This window comes from Lynx rufus, unplaced genomic scaffold (genome assembly GCF_022079265.1).
Source record: "Lynx rufus isolate CCGP_SWC_20201006 ecotype Redwood Valley unplaced genomic scaffold, mLynRuf1.p SCAF_13, whole genome shotgun sequence".
NCBI classification, from domain to species: Eukaryota; Metazoa; Chordata; class Mammalia; order Carnivora; family Felidae; genus Lynx; species Lynx rufus.
This window is the reverse complement of record NW_025814827.1, coordinates 3,844,018-3,867,598: the sequence shown is the minus strand read 5'-3', so window position 1 is coordinate 3,867,598 and position 23,581 is coordinate 3,844,018. Positions and strand designations below refer to the sequence as shown.

The 23,581-nt window shown below is 39.3% G+C and overlaps 1 protein-coding gene across 2 annotated transcripts in view; it reads left to right on the top strand.

The window, feature by feature from the left end:
• The window catches only part of REC114 (REC114 meiotic recombination protein), a 108,371-nt gene that overhangs the window by 69,128 nt on the left and 15,662 nt on the right, over window positions 1-23,581 (top strand). Inside the window, exon 3 of one of the 2 annotated variants that reach the window (XM_047074834.1) lies at window positions 22,576-22,659. The exons of the other annotated variant lie outside the window; for it this stretch is intronic. Within the exon in view, the coding sequence (XP_046930790.1) occupies window positions 22,576-22,659 (84 nt within the window). The remainder of the gene's footprint in view (window positions 1-22,575; window positions 22,660-23,581) is intronic. 2 annotated transcript variants of the gene reach the window in all.

The window sequence follows — 23,581 nt, the reverse complement described above, 5'->3', positions numbered from 1 at the left end:
TAATTATGGCCTTTTCTTTTCCATTTAAAGAAGTCCCTTTAGCCTTTCTGGCAAGGCCCATTTAGTGGTGATGAACTCCTCTTAACTTTTGTCTGGGAGACTCTTTATGTGTCCTTCCATTCTGAATGATAACTTCACCAGATATTCTTGGTTTTGGATTTTTCTTCTCAGATCTTTAAGTATATCATGCCAACTCCTTTCTGGCCTGCAGTGTTTCTGCAGAAAAATCAACTGATAACTTTGTGGCATTTCCTTTGTACTTAATGTTTTGTTTGTTGCTTAAAATTCTTTTTTTAAAAAAACTGTTTTGGGGCACCTGGGTGGCTCAGTCAGTTGAGCATCTGACTTTGGCTCAGGTCATGATCTCACAGTTAGTGAGTTCAAGCCCCACATCAGGCTCACTGCTGTCAGCATGTGAGCATGTCAGCACAGAGCCTGCCTCGGATCCTTTGTCCCTCTCTCTCTGCCCCTCCACTGCTTATACTCTGTTCTCTCAAAAAATAAAAATATTTAATAAATAATTTTTAAAAGTTTTAATTTTTATTTTTTTAATTTATTTATTTATTTTGAGGGGAGCCCAGTGCAGGACTTGAACTCATGAACCATGAGATCATGACCTGAGCTGAGACCAAGAGTTGCTTAACCAACTTAGCCACCCAGGCACCTCTAAAGTTCTCTCTTTACCTTCAACTTTTGACACTTTGATTTGCATGTGTTGTGGTGGAGACCTCCTTGGGTTCATCTTGTTTGGAACTCTCTGTGATTCCTGAATCTTGATGTCTGCTTTCTTCACTTGGTTAGGGAAATTTTTAGCTATCATTTCTTCAAATAAGTTTTCTGCCCGTTTCTGTCACTCTTCTCCTTCTGGGACCCATTTAATGCAAATGTTTGTTCACGTGATGTTATCCAAAGGATCCCTTTGCTATCCTCATTTTTAAAGTTCGTTTTATTTATTTTGAGAGAGAGAAAGAGAGAGCCAAAGTTGGGGGAGGGGCAGAGAGAGAGAGAGAGAGAGAGAATCGCAAGCAGGCTCCATACTACCAGCGCGGAGCCTGATGCAGGGCTCAAACCCATGAACCACAAGATCGTGACCTGAGCCAAAATCAGACACTCAACTGACTGAGCCACGCAGGCATCCCAGCTATCCTCATTTTTAAAAATGATCTTTTTTTTGCTGTTTAGCTTAGATTCTTTCCATTGCCTTTTCTTCCAGATTGCTAATCTGTTCTTCTATATCCACTAATCTGTTGATTCCCGCTACTGGATTTTTCATTTCAGTTATTGTATTTTTCAGCTGATTGGTTCTTTTAATATTTTGTATATCTTTGTTGAAGTTCTCACTGAGTTTACTCTTCTCTGCAGTGTTGTGAGCATCTTTATGATCGTTAAACTCTTTATCAGACATATTGCCTATCTCTGTTTCATTTAGTTATTTTTCTGGAGTTTTGTCGTATTCTGTCACATGGGGCATATTCTTCTGTCTCCCGTTTTGTTTAACTTTGTATTTGTTTCTATAAATTAAGCAAAACAGCTACTTCTAAACTTGAAGGAATGGTCTTGTGTATGGTGATTCTCCATGTAGACTGTGTGCCTGGTGACTTTGGCTGGTTGGCTGGAGCTGTGTCTGGTGTGGACCAGAGGTTCTGGGTCACTCCATGCTGGGCCACCCTAGTGAGATGGCCAGAGATGAAGTGGGTGTGGGCTGGGGTGGTCCTGGGGTTCTTTGAGCACAGCTGAACCTGAAATAGGTAAGCTAGAGTATCCTGGGGTTCTCCACATAGAGAGTGACCTGAAAGGACAGCTAGAGCCAAGGCAGGGTGACTGCAGAGATCTCAGGGTGCTCCACACTGGGATTGCCCTCACAGGACAGCTGTAGTTGAAGTAGGTATGGACTAGTGGGGTCCTGGAGCTCTTCCTACAGAGGGTACCCTGGGAGGACAGCTGAAGCTGAAATGGGTGCAAGTTGAAATGTTCAGGGTTCTCAGTGCAGGGGGTGCCCTGGTGGGGCAATTAAAGCTGAGACCTGCATGGGCTGGGGTGTCCTGGGGTGCTTTGTGCAGAGGATGCCCTGGTGGGGAAGCTGACCAGGGGTTCCTGGGCCCTCCACAAAGGGGCTATCCTGGCAGGGTGGATGAAACCAATACAGGCACAGGCTGAAGGTTCTCAGAGCATTCTGCACAGAGGGCACCCTGACAGAGTGCATGGAGCTAAAGTGAGTGTGAGCCAGGGGGTCCCGGAGTCCTCTGCTCCAGGGATGCCCCAGCAAGCTGTCTGGAGCTGACGTGGTATGGGTCTGGAGTGTTGGAGTTTGTGCCTGTGTCACCTTGACATTGGCTGGAACTGTGAGTGCTGGCCAGGGGTGTCCTGATGTGTTGCACTGGGGCTGCCTTGATGGGATAGCTGGAGCCTGTGTGGGCTAGGGTCCTGGGGCATTAGATCTGGACCTTGCTCCTGTCCACGCCCTCAAGTTGCAGAGGGGTGAGTAAACCATGGTGCTCACCAGCCCCTCCAACTTGGAGAGTGTCAGCAGCTCTTCAGCTGTTTGGCAGAGTTCTAGGGCTGGATCTTTTATATTCTAGTTGTTCTTTTAAATTGTGGCTCTTTTTCTGTGCCCCAAGGCAGGAAAATCTGCTTATGGCTTTTCAGTGCTGTCCCTTCCCATTGCAGTTTGCAGCATTTGGGGTGGAGGTTCCTTTGTTACCACATCTCCATCTCTTCCTCTTCTCCATGTGGTCTCTCTTTGGTTGTGCGGAAACTGTTGAGTCAGCCCTCAGTTCTTCTTCAAGAGGAATTACTCTATAAATAGGTATCGATTTGGTGTGTCTGTGCCAGATGTGAGTTTAGGATCTTCCTATATTGCCATCATTGACCAGAACCTCTAGTTTCATCCTTTGGTATATAGCTTTCCAGTTTCCCCCCAACACTATCTGTCTATCTATCTATCTATTTAATGTATTCTTTAGATGTATATTTTACTTAGTACATTTCACAGTATTCAATCCCTCATAAACATTTTGCAGTGATATCTATTCAATCCTGATGTGAAGTATAGGATTCCAGTTGATTCAAAGGGTATGATTCCTCTTTTCACTCATGCCCAGCGCCATTTATTGAAGATACTCTCTTTTTCCCACTGTATATTCTTACCTCCTTTTTAGTAGATTAGTTGACCATATAAACATGGGTTTATTTTGGGGCTCTCTATTCCGTTCTGTTGACCTGTGTGTCTATTTTTGTGCCAGTACCATACTCTTGATTACTATAGCTTTGTAGTATGTCTTGAAGTCTGAGATTGTGATACCTCCAGCTTTGTTCTTTATTCTCAAGTTTTCTTTGGCTATTCAGGGCCTTTTGTTGTTTCATACATATTTAATTATTAGTTTTTATAGTTTTGTGAAAAATGCTGTTGGTATTTTCATAGGGATTGTATTGAATATATAGATTGCTTTGGGTGGTATGGACATTTTAACATTATTTTTCCAATCCATGAGCATGGGATATCTTTCCATTTGTCTGTGTCATCTTTTACTACTAAGCCACAAAAAAGAATGAGATGCTACCATTTGTGACAACAGGTATGGACCTAGAGGGTATTATGCTAAGTAAAATAAGTCAGAAAGAGAAAGACAAATATATGATTTCACTTATATGTGGAATCTAAAAATATAGAACAAATGAATAAACAAACAAAAAGAATCAGACCTATAGTTTAACAGAGAGCAAACTGATTGTTGCAGGGGGGAGGTTGTGGGAGGATGGGCAAAATGGGTGAAGAGGAGTGGGACATACCGGCTACTAGCTATGGAATGAATAAGTCACAGGAATAAAAGGTACAGCATGGGGAATATAGTCAATGGTGTCGTAATAGTGTCGTATGGTGACGGAGGGTTGCTCCACTTGCAGTGAGGAAAGCATTAAGTAGAGAGTCGTTGTACACCTGAAATTAATGTAACATTTTGTGTCAACTATACTCAGATTTTTAGAAATAGAGAAAATAACATTAGGAATGAAAAGAGGTATATCACTGTAGAGTCTACAGACATTAAAGAGGTAAAAGAGGATATATTTTTAATATCTTTATTTCATGCCATTTGATTGTTTGGATGAAATGCACAAGTTTCTTGAAAAAATACAACTTACCAAAGCTAACAGAAGAATGAATAGAAAATCTGCATAATACAATGTCTATTAAGAAAACTGATTCCATTATTTAAACCTTCCCACAAAGAAAACCTCAAGCTGTATAACTTATCTGGTGAATTCTTTCAGATATTTAAGGAAGAAACACCAGTCTTGCAAAACTCTTCCAGAAAGCAGAAAAGGAGGGAGTAATACCTACCTCTTCTTGTAAGAAGGAAGTTATAGAATAATTTGCAAGGAAGGAAAATTGCAGGCCAGTCTCTTAGTGACCTTATTTATGGCGTAAAAGTCTTTAACACAATATTAGCAGATTGTATACATAAAAAAAGATAGTGTGTTACAGCAAAGTAGGTTTGTATCAAGTATGCAAGGGTAGTTTAATATTTAAAAATCAATGTATTTTACCACATTGGCAGAAAATAGAAAAACTGTATGATCATTTTGATACATACAAACCTTTAAGCTTAGCATAAAAGGCCCTTTTCAAAGAACCTACCTCTGTCTGCAGCCTCCTCTCCTTGCATTGCCACGTATGCACAAATTCCTCCCACCATTTATGGAACAGTGTGCACTTTCTGAATCATGCCCTGTTATTTCTTGATTCTCTGCCTTCGTGCATGTTGCACCACCTGCTTCTTTACCCAATAACTTGTTCTTCAAAAGGCAGTCTCCCCTCCCTTTATATATTCTGGATTTAAGTCCTTTGTCAGATATGTGTATTGTGAATATTTTCTCCCAGTTTATGGCTTACTTTTTAATTTTCTTAACATTGTCTTTCAAAGAGCTAAAGATTTAAAATTTTCATGAATTCTAATTTATGAACTATTGATTCTTCTATGGCTTGTACTTTTTGTGTCCTGTGTAAGAACTCTTTGCCTACCCCAGGGTTGCAAAGATTCTTTCCTGTATTTTATTTTAGAAGTTTTATAGTTTTAGCTAGTATGTTTAGGCTTATGATTTATTTTCAGTTAATTTTTGTGTATAGAATGAGGGTAAGAGTCAAGGTTTATTTTTCTCCCAAAATAAGTAATTTTGTAGTCCCAGTACTTTCTTCAGTGAGTTACTGTGGCACTTTTATTGAAATCAGTTGCCTGTGCATGTAAGGGTCTGTTTCTGGACTCTATTCTGTGACAAGGATCTATATTCTTAATCTTATGCCAAAATCTTGTTGTGTTTATTACTCTAGTTTTATAATACTCTTGAAGATGGTGGTGTAAGTCTTCCAACTTTGTCTGTTTTCAAGCTTGTTTTAGCTAGGCTAGGTCCTTTGCATTTCTGTATGAATTTTAGAATCTGCTTATTAATTTCTAAAAATTTCTGCAAGATTTTAATTGGGATTTCACTATATCTATATATCAACTAGGAGAGAATTGAATCTTAATAATATCATAATCCAGTCTGTGAACATGTATATCCCTCCATTTGCTTAGAGCTTAGTTCATTTGTTATCCAATTATGAAGTATCACAGTCCTGTACTACCTACTTCCCATTGTCTGAAAATAGCTGTTTCTAATAGTTTGTCCTGTTTTCTAGTTGTTTATGGCAGGAGTATAATTTTTGACCTTCTTACTCTTTCTTGGCCAGAAATTGCATCCTAGCTTTTGAATCTCCTCAAATCATCCTTTAAAAATAGATCAAATAAGACTACAAAGCCAAAGACCCATGGATAACATCTACAACAAAACTAGGTGACTAGGCGTTTCTTTGACCCTCCAAATATGAATGGGGAGGCTAAATCACTGACAGCTGAAGACCTGTGTGATATCACCATCAGTGCAGGAGGAAACAGGGAGGCAGCCTAGCTTATGATACATGTTCAGTGAACTGAAACAGCAAATATATTTGAATTTGTGAGTTTCAAATGATACTTAAAAAAAAAAAATCCCCTCATTGTTATTATTGGAGTATACCAAGGAACCATCTCATTATTTTGAAAGCTGACAAATGAAAGAAGCAAGCATTTATCCTGCCTTTTCTGTTTTTACCTAGAGTGACAAAGTAGTTGATTAGGCAAAGTTTCTCTTTGCTGATGTACTTCAGTTCATAAATGAGTGAAGAATGAATGGAAAACTAACACATCACTTTGCAACCACTGATGAAATTAGTGGGTCTGGGCAGGGATGGTCAATGGCTGCTAATTCACAAAAAGGAAGAGAAGACATTCCTACAGAATCACACATGGCCATCTAGGTGGTAGTCTCACAAAATCTGAAGAAAAAAAAAATCCAAACTGAATCTGATCAAGCTTACTGGTCCACCAGTTTACCAATCACAATTACGTATTACAATCACATATTAAATCACAATCATGTATTAAAAGACACCATAGGGATACAATAGCAAAATTTAGTGAGGACAACTCTAGAGTAGGATTTGGCAAACTTTGGCCCATGGGACAGATCTGGCCCATTGCCTGTTTTTGCATGGCTTATGAAGTAGGAATAGTTTTTACATTTTTAAATGGTTGAAAAAAATCATGAAATGTGAAAATTAAATAAAATTCAAAGTTCAGTGTCCACAAATAAAGTTTTGTTGGAACACAGCCATGTTCATTTGTTTATGTGTTGTCTGTGGCCACGTTCATGCTACAGTGGTAGAGTTGTAACTGCAACAGAGACTATAAAGCCTACAAAGCCTAAAATATTTCCTCACTGGCCCTTCACAGAAAAAAAATTACTGATCCCTGATCTAGAGGACTAATGACCCAGTTTCTTCAACAAAAAAATGTAAGGGAACAGAAGAGATAAAAGGAAGAACCAACAGTTTGAAAGACACTTAAGAAATGTACCAGTTACCACAAGATATGAATCTTATTTGGATCCCTAATCAAAAAAAATCAGGATGGCTGGCTGGCTCAGCATGCGACTCTTGATAGTGGGGTTGTGAGTTTGAGCCTCATGTTGAATGTAGAGTTTACTTAAAAATAGTCTTGTAAAAAAAAAATAGAGAAATGTGAACATTGACAAATATATTTGATATTAAGGAATTGTTCATTTTTAAAGTTATGATAACCATTTTGTGGTTATGTTTTAGGAAGAGTCCTTAGCTTTTAGAGGTATATTCTGAAATATTTACAGAATATTACAGAATATCTGGAATTGATTCAAAATAATCTGAGGAGTGGGAGTTATTGGGTGTGGGTGTAAAAGATTGGCCGTGTTATGAAAATTGTTGAGACTGAAAGATGAGTGCATGATGGTTCATTATACTGTTTTACTGTTTAGTGTTGTGAATGTCTGAAAATCCACGTTACAGACTTAAAAATAAATCAGTTATTTCAAAATAGAAGTTTTTAAAAAATTGATTCAAGGGCCATATCCTCTGGGCCTTGTAATCTAATGCCTCTTTTCTGTGCTTCTGCAGAAACATGGGATTGACCGCATTGATTGTTACTGTTAAATGATTGTTTGATTTCCCTATGAGTCGCTGAGGGCAGGGGTCATGTGTTATTTGACTTTGATGCCTAGTGCTAATCATAGGACCTGGCACATAATAGATTTTTCATTAATATTTTTGGAACAAATTGTGACACTTCATAGCATATTTGATTTCTAGATGTTAAAGATTTCAAAATATAGTAACTCCTATTTTATTGACATTATTCATTAGTTTTTATTTGCTATATGCCTTCCAAACAGCCTGTGTTTCAGTATGAAAGCAAACTGTTTATAGCTCTTATAAATCAGGAAAAATATAACTTTAAAGTAAGCTACAGAATGGGCATGTTCATTTGAACTGTCTCAGTCTGAGACATGATATGGTTTGTTTATCTTCATGCTAAGTGTGGAGTAGTTCCTTCCAAATAAGACAATTATTTCTTCTGTAGGCACAATATTGTATATTTCTGAATGTAGGGGAAACATCCACATTCAAATGTAAGTTAAAAATCTAATCATCAAGGAATGCAAATTGGTGCACGCATTATGGAAAACAGTATGGAGGTTCCTCAAATGAAGATAGAGGGACTTACAGGAGTAGATGTAGGGCAGGGTAGGAGGGTCCTAAGCTCACCTTGTCCCATGGAAATGCCTAGATAACACCCACATTGGTGTAAACAACCCAGAAAATGACCCAAAGTCTGGCAGAATAGATTCTCCATAGCTAAATGTAGAGAAGAGAGGCCACATCATAAAGGATAGGAAGGGTGGAGACACAGTTGGGAACCAAACTAACCTGTGAGACTATCTGCGGGAGGGAGGGATGCTGTTGGCACAGAGAGGGGAGAGGAGCAGACCCCACACCAGGCACCCTGGGCATAGATAGGGACCTGTGCTGAGAAGATGAATTTCCATAACATTTGGCTTTGAAATCCAGAGGGGCTTAATTTTGTGAGTTCTGACAGTCAATGGAGCTTAACACCTAGAACTTTAAAAATAAGTGAGGGGTGCCTGGTGGCTCATTCAGTTGAGCATCTGACTCTTGATTTAGGTTCAGGTCATGACCTCATAGTTTGTGAGTTCAAGTCCCATGTCAGGTTCCTTGCTGGCAGTGTGGAGCCTGCTTGGGATTCTCTGTCTCTTTCTGCCCCTCCCTGCTTGTTCTCTCTCTTTCTGCCTCTCTCAAAATAAATAAATTAAAAAAATTGTTTAAAAAAAATTTTTTAAAGACACCAAAAAAAAAAAAATCCCAAGGATGGACCTTGGGAGACTCAGAGGGCATTAGGAAACTGAGTCCTCACCCTTAAAGAGCACAACAAACAGTTCCACTGAAATATAGCATAGAAGCAGCAGTTTGAAGAACACCTGGGTGGGATGTAAAATGGGAGGGAAATTTATTTACCAATCTCAAAACGTGTTGGAGGGACAGAGACGTTTAGGAGACTTTTCTAAGAGCAAGAGCTAATGGTGCCATTTCCCTCCTATTCACCCCAGCCTAGATACATGGACACATGAAGGGACCAGTGTAGCATGAACACTCTCCACATAGTTTGTTAATAGCATGCCCTGTCCCCTTGCTCTTCTGCAGGCCTGCCCCCCCCCCCCAACCCATCCTCAGCAGTTCTCCAAAGCAGCTACAGGTCCCCTCTCATAGCCCACCTGCGCAAACTTTGCTAACACTGTGTACCCTGTCCCCATGTTTTGTGGGCCTCCAACCCACCCTCAGCAGAAGTTCAAAGTGGTGCCACAAGTGGAGCAGAGTATAAGCAGCCCTGACAGGGCCAGTACCACTCCAAAATGACGCCTACCCTGGAGAGAGAGGAAGATAACCACATATACCAGTTCATAGCCCCAGCAGTGTGCTGGGAAGACATCTGGTCTGACCATAGGCCCTGCCCATCAATGAAAGCTTCCTGGGGCACAACACAGGAAGAGTGGCCTGAAGTTCACTGTGACCACAGCTCTGAAAGATGCCTGGTCTGATCCAACTCAAGCCCCAGGTGCTCCCATACTGGCCCACTGACAATACAGGGATCAAACCCTCCCCACACAGGCAGAGAGAGCCACTGAAGACAACTGGACTAAAAGCAAAAGTGGCTTAGCCACAACAGTAGGACACACATGCAACACATACAGGAGACACCCTTACAGTGCCAGTTTCTGGTGAACAAGGAACATTGCACTGCAGGGCACTACAGGACTTCTTCATAAAGCTACTACTTCTTTTTTTTTTTAAGATTTTATTTTTAAGTAATTCCACACTCAGTATGGAGCTTAAATTCACAACCCTGAGACCAAGAGTCACATGCTTCACCAGCTAAGCCAGCCAGGCCCCCAATGCCACTACTTTCAAGAGCTGAAGACATAGCTGACTTTCCTAACACATAGACACAGAGAGTTAGGCAAAATGAGGAGGCAGAGAAATATGTCCCAAATGAAAGAACAGGACAGAAATCACAGCAAGAGATTGGGGCACCTGGGTGGCTCAGTTGGTTAAGCATCTGACTTCAGCTCAGGTCATGATCTTGCAGTTTGTGAGTTCGAACCCCGCATTGGGCTTTGTGCTGACAGCTCAGAGCCTGGAGCCTGCTTTGGATTCTGTGTCTCCCTCCCTCTCTGCCCCTTCCCTGCTCATGCTGTTTCTCTCTGTCTCTCAGAAATAAATGAACATTAAAGAAAAATTTTTTTAAATCACAGCAAGAGTGTTAAACAAAATGGAGATAAGTAGTATGCTTGATAGAGAATTTAAAGTAATGGTCATAAAGATACTCAATGGACTTAAGAAAAGAGTGGAAGACCTCAATGAGACCCTCAACAAAAAACCAGAAAACATAACAAAGAATCAGAGATGCAGAACTCAGTAACTGAAATTAAAACTACACTAGATGGAATAAATAGTAGACTAGAGGAAGCAGAACAGATCTGCAATCTGGAGGACACAGTAATGGAAAGCAATCAAGTTGAACAAGAGAAAGAAAAAAGGGTAATAAAAAATGAGAATATATTAAGGGAACTCTGACACCATCAAGCATAATAACATTCTTATTATAGGGATCCCAGAAGGAGAAGAGAGAAAATGGAGCAGAAAATTTATTTGAAGAAAATTTCTCAAGTCTGGGGAAGGAAACCGATATCCAGATCCAGGAGAAACAGAGATACCCTAACAAAATCAACCCAAAGAGTTCCACAACAAGACACATAGTAATTAAAATGGCAAAAAGTAATGATAAAGAGAGAATTTTAAAAGCAGCAAAAGATAACAGTTACATACAAGGGAAGCCCCATAAAACTATCAGCTGATTTTTCAACAGAAACTTTGCAGGCCAGAAGGGAGTGGCATGATCTATTCAAAGTACTGAAAGAAAGAAAAAAAAAATCCTGCAACGAAGAATCTATCCAGCAAGGCTATCTTTTAGACTAGGAGAGATCAAGAGTTTCCCAAACAAAATTGAAGAAATTCATCACCACTAAACCAGTCTTACAAGATATGTTAAAAGGGATTCTTTGGGGGCGCCTGGGTGGCGCAGTCGGTTAAGCGTCCGACTTCAGCCAGGTCACGATCTCGCGGTCCGTGAGTTCGAGCCCCGCGTCGGGCTCTGGGCTGATGGCTCAGAGCCTGGAGCCTGTTTCCGATTCTGTGTCTCCCTCTCTCTCTGCCCCTCCCCCGTTCATGCTCTGTCTCTCTCTGTCCCAAAAATAAATAAACGTTGAAAAAAAAAAAAAAATTAAAAAAAAAAAAAGGGATTCTTTGAGTGGAAAGGAAAGACCATAATTATGAGTCAGAAAGGTAGAAAGCACAAAACGAGTAAAATTAAATATGTCAATAAAAATTAGGGGATTCACAAAATAAAAGGACATGAAGTATGACACCATATACCTAAAATGTGGAGGCAGTAGGAAGAGGAGTAAAAATTTAAGACTTCTAGAGTGGGTTCAAACTTAAGCAACCATCAACTTAATATAGACTCCTGTTTGCACAAGATGTAAACCTAATGGTAAACACAAATCGAAAACCAATAGCAGGCAAAAATTAGAAAGGAATCTACATATATCACTAAAGAAAGGCAGCAAAACTGTGAAAGAGAACAAGAGAAGAAAGGAGTAGAGAAAAATTACAAAACAACTACAGAACAAATAACAAAATGGCAATAAGTATGTACGTATCAATAATTACTTTGATTTAATTTTTTAATGTTTATTTTTGAGAGAGAGAGAGTGTGAGTAAGGGAGGGGCAGAGAGAGATGGAGATAGAATCTGAAGCAGGCTCCAGGCTGTCAGCACAGAACCCGATGTGGGGCCTCAAACTCACTAGCCATGAGTTCATAACCTGAGCCTAAGTCGGACATTTAACCAACTGAGCCACCCAGGTACCCCTATCAATAATTACTTTGAGTTTAAATGGACTAAATGCTCCAATCAAAAGATACAGTGTAACGGAATAGATAAAAAAGGAAGATCCATCTATATGCTACCTACAACAGACTCATTTGAGACCTAAAATACACTTGCAGACTGAAAGTGAAGTGATAGAAAGGCATTTATCATGCAAATGTAAGTGAAGAGAAACCAGGGTAGCAGTACTTATATCAGACAAGATAGACTTTAAAATAAGGACTGTAATAAGAGACAAGGACACTGCATAATCATAAAGGGAACAATTCAACATGATATAGTAATTGTAAACAATTATGCACCCAACATGGGAAAAAGCCACATACATAAACATAAAGGAAGCAATCAATAGTAATACAGTAATAGTAAGGGACACTAACACCTCACATCAATGGACAGATCATCCAAATAGAAAATCAACAAGGGAACGGTGGTTTTGAATGACACCTTGGACCAGATAGTTCTAAGATATATTTAGAATATTCTGTCGTAAAATAGTGGAATACACATTCTTTTCAAGTGCTTGTGGAGAATTCTCCAGAATAAATGAACTATTAGGCCACAAAACAAGACTCAACAAATTCAAAAAGATTGAAGTCATATTATGCATCTTTTCTAACCACAACACTATGAAACTAGAAATAAACCACAAGAAAAAAATATGAAAGAACATAAATACAGTGGGGTTAAGTAACATGCTATAAAATAATAAATGGGTCAACCAAGAAATCAAAGAGGAAATCAAAAAGTACATGGAGACAAGTGAAAATTAAAACACAATGGTCCAAAATCTTTGGGATGCAGTAAAAGTGGTTCTAAGAGGGAAGTTTATAGCAATATAGGCCTACCTCAAAAAGCAAGAAAAATCTTTAATAACCTAACCTTACACCTAAAGAAGCTAGAAAAAACAAAACCCAAAACCAGTAGAAGGAAGGAAATAAAAAAAGAGTAGACAAAAAGTAGGAACAGTAGACCAGGAGCTGATTCTTTGAAAAAGCAACAAAATTGATAAACCTTTAGTCAGTCATTAAAAAGAAAAAGAGGACTCAATATCAGAAAGGAATGAGAAGAAATAACAACTAACACCACAGAAATACAAAGGATTATGAGAATATTATGAGAAATTATATGTCAACAGATTGGACAGCCTAGAAGAAATGGATAAATACCTAGAAACATATAACCTTCCAGAATTGAATCAGGAAGGAATAGAAAATTTGAACACACCAATTACCAGCAATGAAATTGAATCAGTAACCAAAAACTCCCAACAGACCAAAGTCCAAGACCAGATGGCTTCACAGGTGAATTCTACCAAACATTTAAAGAGGAGATAATACCTATTCTTCTCAAATTATTCCAAAAAATATAAGACAAAGGCCATTCTGTGAGGCCAGCATTACCCTGATACCAAAACCAGATAAAGACACTGCTGAAAATGAAGTACAGGCCAATATCTCTGATGAACATGGATGCAAAAATCCTCAACAAAATATTAGGAAACTGAACCCAACAGTACATTAAAAAAAAATTATTTGCCTCAGTCAAGTGGGATTTATTCCCAGGATTCAAGAGTGGTTCAGTATTCACAAATCAATCAACATGATACATCATATTAATAAGAGGATAAAAGCCATATGATCATTTCAGCAGATTCAGAAAAAGCATTTGACAAAGTACAACATCCATTCATGATAAAAGCTCTCAACAAAGTAGGTTTAGAGGGAACATACCTCCACATAATAAAGGCCATCTATGAAAAACCCACAATTAACATCATACTCAATGGTGAAAAACTGAGAGCTTTGCCCCTAAGGTTAGGAACAAGAAGACAAGGATGCCCACTGTCAATATTTTTATTCAACATAGTACTGGAAGTCCTAGCCACAGCAGTCAGACAAGAAAAAGCAATAAAAAGCATCCACGTTGGTAAGGATGAAGTAAATTTATCACTATTTGCAGATGACATGACACTATATATATATATATATATATATATATATATATATATATATATATATATAAATATATATATAACCCTAAAGACTCCTCCAAAAAACCTACTAGAACTGATAAATGAACTCAGTAAGGATGCAGGATACAAAATTAATATACATAAATCCATTGTATTTCTAGACACTAATAATGAAACAGCAGAAAGAGAAACTAAGAAAACAATCTCATTTGTAATTGCACCAAAAATAATAAACTACCCAGGAATAAACTTTAACCAAGGAGGTGAAAGACTTGTACTCTGAAAACTATAAAACATTGATGAAAGATACTGAAGATGACACAGACAAATGGGAAGACATTCCATGCTCATGGATTCGGAGAACAAATACTGTTAAAATGTCAAAGCAATCTACAGATTTAATGCAATCTCTCTCAAAATACCAACAGCATTTTTCACGTAACTAGGAAGTAATCCTAATTTGTGTGGAACCACAAAAGGCCTTGAATAACCAAAGCAATCTTGAACAAGGACAAAGCTGGAGGTATCACAATCCCAGAATTCATGGTACAGTACAAAGCTATAGTAATCAAAATAGTATAGTAACTGGCACAAAAATAGACACATAGATCATTGGAACAGAATAGAAAGCCCAAAAATAAACCCACGCTTTTATGGTCAGTTAATCTAGGACAAAGGAGGCAAGAATATGCATTGGGAAAAAAATCAGCTTCAATAAATGGTGCTGGGAAAACTAGACAGCTACATGCAAAAGAGTGTAACTGGACCACTTTCTTATACCATACAGAAAAATAAACTCAAATGGATTAAAGACCTAAATGAGAGACCTGAAACCATAAAAATCCTAGAAGAGAGAAAAGGCAATAATTTATCTGACCTTGGCCATAACAACATTTTTCTGCATGTGCCTCCTTTGGCCAGAGAAACAAAAGCAAAATGAAACTATTGGGACTACATCAAAACAGAAAGCTTCTGCACAGCAAAGAAAACAGTCAACAAAACTAAAAGGCAGCCTATGGAATAGGAGAAGATATTTGCAAAGACATATCTGATGAGAGGTTAAAATCCAAAATGTATAAGGAACGTGTACAGCTCAACACCAACCCCCCCCAAATAATCCAATTTAAAAATGGGTAGAAGGCAGGAACAGACATTTTTCCAAAGAAGACACAGATGGCCAACAGACACATGAAAAGATGCTCAGCATTACTCATCATTAGGGAAATGCAAATCAAAACTACAGTGAAGTATCACCACACACCTATCAGAATAGCTAAAATCAAAAACAAAAGAAAAACAAAAAAGGATATGGACAAAAAGGAACCCTGGTTCAGTGTTGGTGGGAATGCAAACTGGTGCAGCTACTGTGAAAAACAGTATGGAGATTTCTCAAAAAATTAAAAATTAATATAAGACCCAGTAATTCCTCTACTGGGTATTTACCCAAAGAATATGAAAACAGTAATTTGAAGGGGTATGTGCACCCCTATGTTTATTGTGGCTTTACAATAGCCAAGTTATGGAAGCAGCCCAAGTGTCCATCAATAAGTGAGTGGATAAAGAAGTGGTATATATATACACAATGGTATATTTCTCAGCCACATAAAAGAATGAGATCTTCCTATTTGCAACAACATGGATGGACCTGCAGAGTATTATGCTAAGTGAAATAAGACAAAGACAAAAACCAAATGATTTCACTTATGTGAAATTTAAGAAACAAACTAATGAACAAAGAAAGAAAAGACAAAAACACAGACTGTTAAATACGGAGAACAAGCAGATGGCTGCCAACGGGGAGATGGGGGGATGCAAATAGTTGAAGAGGATTAAGAGTACACTCATCTTGATAGTCGCTGAGTAATGTACAGAATTGTTGAATCCTATTGTATACCTGAAACCAATGTAACATGGTATGTTAATTATACTTGAATTAAAAATTATTTTTTAATGTTTGTTTATTTTTGAGAGAGAGAGAGACAGAGCGCAAGTGGGGCGAGGGGCAGAGAGAGAGGGAGACACAGACTCTGAAGCAGGCTCCAGGCTCTGAGCTGTCAGCAGGCTCGAACTCATGGACTGGGAGATCATGACTTGAGCTGAAGTCAGATGCTTAACCGACTGAGCCTCCCAGGTGCCCCAAATTAAAAAATAATTTAAAATTGTAATCCTCAAACCAGATGTTTTTTATCTTTTCCCTTTTATTAGCTTAATAAGTAATTGGTTATGATTATTGAAAAATTAATTTTTATTTAAAAATTTTTTTTAATGTTTTTATTTATTTTTGAGACAGAGAGAGGCAGAGCATGAGCAAGGGAGGGGCAGAGAGAGAGGGAGACACAGAATCCGAAGCAGGCCCCAGGCTCTGAGCTGTCAGCACAGAGCCTGACGCGGGGCTCGAACTCACAGACCGTGAGATCATGACCTGAGCCAAAGTCAGATGCTTAACCGACTGAGCCACCCAGGCGTCCCGAAAAATTAATTTAAAAAAAAAATTTTTTTTAACGTTTATTTATTTTTGAGACAGAGACAGAGCATGAACGGGGGAGGGGCAGAGAGAGACGGAGACACAGAATCGGAAGCAGGCTCCAGGCTCTGAGCCATCAGCCCAGAGCCCAACGCGGGGCTCGAACCTGCGGACCGCGAGATCGTGACCTGAGCTGAAGTCGGACGCTTAACCGACTGAGACACCCAGGCGCCCCCCGAAAAATTAATTTTTAAAGATCCCAGTTCTTTTTCTTGCTTTCTTCTCTGTGCACATTGTCATCTTCATATTTTGTAGCGGCTCTTGTATCATGGATATTTTTTTCCTATCTTCAATGTAACTTGAACCTCACAGACCTTGAGCTCCAGGCAAAGTGAGTCAGAAACACAACTCTGAAATTTAAGACAGGATCTAGTTTTTAAATACATCACCTGGCACCTAAACACCTCACATTCATCAAGAAGCCCTTTGGGTGTTCTGGGGTTAAGGACTAGGTAGGTTGTCTAATGGTTAGTCATCGATGGAGTTATTTTTGTAACCATATTCTCCTCTGCTGTTTTCCTCTGAATCAGAGTATTTGTAGCAGGTGTGAGCATTTTTTAATTGTTACTTCCATAAAAGTAAAATGCTGTTCCTTCACAGCACTTATGATCATATCTGGCATGGTTTGAAAGCTAATTTACATAGCTAAATGCGACGACCCCCATGATGCCCTCATGGCTTGCCTGCTCAGACCTGAGAGGAGTCTGAACCACTAACGAAACTAGTTCAGTAATAGAATCAACAGCAAGGGAAACAGTTTAGTCAGGGTGAAGGTGTAGGTTCCCACCCTCTCCCCCCCACCCCCCGCCATCATTCTTGGATATCACATTGTCTACCTCTGACCTCTCCATTAATTAGTTCCTTTTTACTTTCTTTTGATTGGCTTCCTTTCTGGTAACTGTTAATTATTTATGGTAATGGAGGCCAAGGAGAAGGTGGATAACTAAAATCTAGAAATGAACTTTGTAATTTATAATACTTGAAAATCAAAGTTTGCGGTACTGTTTATATATACAAAAGTGTGGTATGGTGCCCCTTGGAATCATGTGGCTTTGTGCCACTGCAGAGAGACTGTGCTGGAGCTGGACAGCAGGAAGGAATAGGCTACAGGATGATCAGAGGACATGGCGGGGGTGAGGGGGCCAGAGATTGGCACTCCTTTTTTAATTCAATAGACACGCAAGATACAAAGATGAATGAAACAATTCTTGGTCTCATGGAGTTTGCAATAAAGTGGGATCTAGAAGGAGAGTGAGGTAGAGTGACACATACACAGACCTAGTAGCATCTAGTCCCACCTGCTGAATTCAGTGCAGACTTCATAGCCCTTATTTTCACTCCATCCCTGTGCATCACCTGACACTGTCGATCATTCTCTATTTGAAAGTCTTATTCCCTTTAGCTTCTGCATGCCTCTATCTTAGACATGACTTCTTAGTTTTGGCTCTATTCTTTCGACGGTGGTAAATTTTGCATTTCCTAGAGTACTCCTCTTTTTTTCCCCCTCTTACCCTATGCTATTAATTCCTAACCATTTTCCACCACCCAGAACTTCAAAGGGATATGGTAGACTCTCTTCAGGTAGCAGTGGCTTCTTATGGCAGTGGTTTTTGACCAGGTGATGGAACAGTATCCTGAGCACCAGGAGGAGCAGCTCCCTGGGTGATTCTGATGCATTCTCCCCTGCCCTTAGGCAGCTTCTGTGTCTTTTTAACCTATAGCACAGTAGTCAGCCGTAGTAGAGCTCAGTGATGGTGAGCCTTTAGTAGCAGCTGGTACAGTGTGCTGTAGGTGCACAGAGCAGGTTTACTTAACTATCTGAGAAAGTCAGGAGAGGCTGCATACAGGAGCTATCAGTTGAGCTAAACTGAATTTATCAGATGGATAAGCCTTAAAGGAGATTCAAAGAGGTGGATTTTCAGAGACAGGGAGATGCATTATTAAAATCTAGGAATATATGAATGGCAAGTGGTTAGGTACACAGGCTTCTTTATTAAAGCCCAAAACATTAGGATGAAAAAGCACTTTTTGAATCTTCAACAAGATTGGTATGAGTCAAATAAAAGTAAGATGTTCTGCATCATTGGACAGGTAATAAATGTATGCGCTTCATTGTTCCCAAGAAATACTGGCATGAAATATTCTGTTAATTTTAAGAAAGAGCTTCATTCTTTCATTCACTGAAAACTCACTGAAGCATCTTCCAGTGTCAAACACTATTATGGGTGGTATATATCCAGTAGTGAGCAAAAAACAAATATAGCCCCTGCCTGCATGGGGCTTACAATGAGGGAAAAAATAGACATAAAGCAAATAATCACTACAGACACACCAACTGTGATCAGTGCTGTGTGTGCTATGAGAAAGTCTAACAGCGTGACCCAAGTGAGGTTAGGGATGAAATGAATAATGATTGGAGGTTAATTAGAAAAAACATCAGGGGGAGAGGCAGAGAGAAGACATATACAAAGTTCTAAGGCAAATGGTTTGGACAGGTTTTATGAAGGGCTCTAACATGGCTCGAATGAGAGACACTGTCAGGGAGGAGACACCACTTTTCCCCACATGGCCACTGCATGGAGTCCTAAGTGGAGCGGCCACTGGGGTGGATCCAGTAGCATTTGCTAAACATTGTGCTAGTTGCTGGGATCTCAAGGGGGTAATGAGACACATTCTAGAACCTGCCTTGCCTGCTCAGAGATTCCTCCTCAGTCTATGAAATATAACCACTTATGAGGTAAGTACAAGATCCTTTGAGAGCACAGAATTCTGAGGTCAGCCAGCTTAGTCTCGGGGAATTGTGGAGATAAAGCTGAGTTTTCAAAAATCAATGAAAAAGGAAGCCATTTCAGAAGAGAGCTGTACAACAAAATCCAGGTGTGAGGAGCATGGCGCATTTGCAGAACTTCAGGGAGCTTTGTATGGGCTCCGGTACAGCGTTTAGATGAGAATTGAAGGAAATAATCACACATGAAAGGCAGAAGCCAAATGTTAGAAATTTACATGCACTGAGGAATTTGAACTCTATCTGGCAGGTGCTTCTTGCAAGCGGTGAGGGAGGGGATGATGAGGCGGTGGCATCGAAAGGGAATGACTTCATCTGATGCTTGTTTTACAAATTACTATTCTGGCAGTAGCACAAATAGATGGAGAAACTAGGCCTGGACCTAATTTCTAGGGGACCAGGGGATCTGGGGACCAGATCCAAGGATCGTGTGGCAATTCTGGGGACAATTGGTGGTGGCCTGCTGCAGCAGTGGCAGTGTACGTGGGGAGAATGGTGGGTGAGGAAGCTGTTTGGGGGTAGGATCTTGGAGGACTTCTTGGTGTTGAGGGAGGAGTGAGGAAAGGAGGAGTCAAGCATGATGCCCAGTGATCGTTTGGGTGACAGGCAGGTGTGCATGATGCCATTTACTAAGGCAACACCGTGTAGGAATGGCAATGTGTGCAGAGGACAACTGTCGAGATCCAGCTGGACAAGCTTACATGGAGAGATCTGTGGAGCAGTCCAGTGAAGATGTCCCTTAGAGCCCAAACTGCACTAGAGACAGGAACAGGTAAGATCAGGGCAGGGCCAAGAGCTGTTCATTTCTTTCTTTTTTTTTTTTTAATCAGCTTTTTATTCTAGAATAGTTTGGGATTTACAGAAAAGTTATAAAAATCGTACAGAGTTCCCAAGGATTTATCATTTCTTTAGGTCTTCTACCTCTTCCTTGAGTTTTCGCCGTATTGGAATGGGTGTCCTTGTTTTCACAGATATTCCCACATAAATGCTTAACAGGCTTATGTAGTTCAAAACACAAAGCAATATAAAAAGACATAGAGTAGGGGCACCTGGGTGGCTCAGTCAGTTGAGCGCCCAACTTCGGCTTAAGGTCATGAACTCACAGTTTGTGAGTTTGAGCCCCATATCGGGCTCACTGCTGTCAGCCTGTCAGCGCAGAACCTGCTTCAGAGCCTCTGTCCCATTCTCTCTGCCCCTCCACCACTTGCACTTTCCCAAAATATAAATATTTTTTCAAAAAAAGACATAGAGTAAAAAATCTTACTCCAGCCCCTGCCCCCATCTGCACTGTTTATTCCCACTCTGTACAGATAGCTTTTTTTCTTAGTCTATACTAATCCTTCCAGTTTCTTTTTAATGTAAATATAAGCAAATAATAAGAATATACTTTGTATGTTTCCTCCTTTTCTTATCAAAATGTACTATATTGTGGACACTGTTCTGTCACTTGCTTTTTGCTGAACAATATACCTTAGAGATTAGTACGTATTGTAGAACTACACTGTCTGAGAAGGCAGCAACAGACTGGCCGTAAGTGGCTACTGAGCACTCGAAATGTGAAATGAAAACCAGAATTTAAATTTAAATTTAGATTTTAAAATGGAAGCAGTGTAAATTATTTTCCCATTAAACATTATTTTGGTAGAATGACCTTTCACTTCAGCCATCAAAAATGCAGTATCCAAATTAAGATGTGGTGTTAAGTGTAAAACACACTGGGTTTCAGAGACTTAGTTTCATTTTTTTTACACTGCCGTAATGTTTTACAGTGTTTACATGTTGACACATTTTGACATATTAAGTTAATTAAAATATTAAAATTTTACCAACTTCTTATAAAATGTGGCTATTAGAAAATGTAAAATTACATATGTGGCTCAAATTATATTTCTACTGAACAGCACTAATATAGAGCATTATTTTTGTACAGTTGTATAGTATTCTGTTGTAGAGTACCATATTGAACCAGCCCACTGTTGATGTATACTTGAATTGCTTCCAGTCTTTTACTGTTAGAAATGCAGAAATGCTTAACCTTGTCCATGCATCACTTCCCATGTGTGCAGATTGATCTGTGAAATGAATTCCCAGGATTGGAGTTGCTGGGTTAGAGAGTACTGTGTTGGTAATCCTGATATTGCCAAATCATCCTCCATAAGAGTTGTACCAGTTTGCACTTTCCACCAACAATGCGTGTGAGTGCCAGGGTCTTCGTATACTGCTGTTTTACACTACAGTATCTACATGTTTAGGATCTGATAGTGAACACATTTCTTTTTGCTAATTCTGAGTTTTAAGGAATCACAGATGGTTTGCCTTTTTTCACTAAAAAAATAAAAGCTACTAACTAATGATGAAACTCTTAGAATCAGCATGTTTTTTTTTTTTTTTTTTCTTTTTCAAATGAAAATGCCAAGGAATTAACACACAGTTTTCCTGGGCTCTCCATTTCTCTGGAAGTTGTGGTTTCACCAGATACAGATTTAGGAAGAGAGACTCTATGAGGGTTCATTATTTATAAGGGACATTTTCTTTTGTTTTCTAAAAGTAGGAGTTTTCTCAGATTCTTTCAGCAGCCTTCCCTGGCTCTGGTGGATTAACACTACAAGGTAGACAGGCAGTGTAGGCAGGATTTGTATACTGCTAGATTTTCAGTTCCCTGGATTAGTATTAGTGGAGCCTAACACATTCTAACTTGACAGGCTTCTTAACTGAGGAAATCCACTGACATAATTGGAGCTTATGAGTGACCATAATGGTTAAATAATCAATTGTTTGCTGTTAATAAGCTGCAGAAAAAGTTCATCTTTCTACCATAAAGATCTAACTGCCATCTCTCTTTTGAGACTAGTGTGCCCTCTACTGCCCTCTTTGCCTTTTCTTCTTTCAGATTGAAATGAAGAACTAGACATTCAGCATCCAAAAACAAGTTGCTTCGATTTTTCCATTTGTAGGAATCGGAAAATGAGATTCTCATGAAGAGAACTCTGTGTAGTTAGACATGTCAGATAAGTTAATAAATTCTTGTAATGGAAATCCTTTACTTACAAGGATGTATCGAATTACCAACATATTGGCAAATCCTAGAAATGTATTTTATAGCAAATATGACTATGGACATTAACTATCTTTAATATTTTATTGATTTTCAGTATGAAAAGTTTAAGCAAAGCTGAGACTGTTACTGTTGATCAGGCAGGAAGAGCCTTAGGACTTACTGGAATGGTCATCCTTGGCAACGGGTGATGTTGAGTCATTTCTACTCTGCTTAATCTAAGAATCAGTCTACAACTTTCCAATGGGAAGCAGCTGCACCATAGCTATTCTCCATGTCCCTTTTTGCTTCTTACAGCTAATTGTGCTTAATTATTTTGTTTCAGGAAGGGTTTTCACTCATTGGTAGCAAGAACTGGTTGAAGATTGTGAGACGCATGGATTGTCTGTTGTTTGGAACAACGATAAAGGCAAGATACTGTGTAGCCAACTATTTTTAAGCAAATGATCGTACCCTTGTCATCTTCTAACTATGCATGGGGGTGGAGTGAGTGCGGGAGCTTCTGTTTGCAGGGGAAATGGTACTGGGAAGAATATGTATGTTTAAGAAAGGTTTGTATTGGGAACATAACATGAAACAAGGTGTGTAGAGAGGCAGAAGCCTAGTTAGGAAGAGGGTGTTTCTGAAGAGCCAGGGCTTTGATCTGTCGACGCCTGTCTGACAGAGCCGTGCCACCATTCTCCAGTCCCCAGGCACAAACTGCGAGGATGTGGGGTACATCATTGTTTGTCTTACTATTTTCGAATGCTTTACTGTGTCTTTTCATTTTCCCTTTTCAATATTCAAAAATTTCCCTTTTGCTTCCTACTTGCTTCCTAGCTGCATTAAACATAAAGAATGATCCTCATCAGAGAAACATACAATACAGACTAGTCACCTGGATTATTTTCTTTCAGAAATAACTGTAAAAAAAAAAACAGTCTGTTAATAACACATTCACCCAGTAGATAATATTGAAATTTAGGTGAAAGCTCCTAATTTTTCATGGGCTCATAGACTGAGAGTTGGAAGAGCATCTAATAGAGCACCTAATAGAAGGGTCTTAGCCTGGGGTTCACAGACCCTCCAAAGGGTCCTTAAAGAATTCAGGAGACCATGAACTGCGTAGATATTCACTGACACCTAACTGAGATGTATCATTTCCTTCAGCTATGAATGTAGGCATCAGAGCCCAGTCGTATTAGACCTTTGCCCCAGTAGAAATCAGCTACTTTCATGCCGCATCATAGGTATCTTCAGTGTCAGGCTCATCACTGCCTCAGAATTATGGTGGTGATTAGTCCCTCTGCTAGAGCTTTTTAGTCATGTGTTAAGCATATGTATTGTTAATT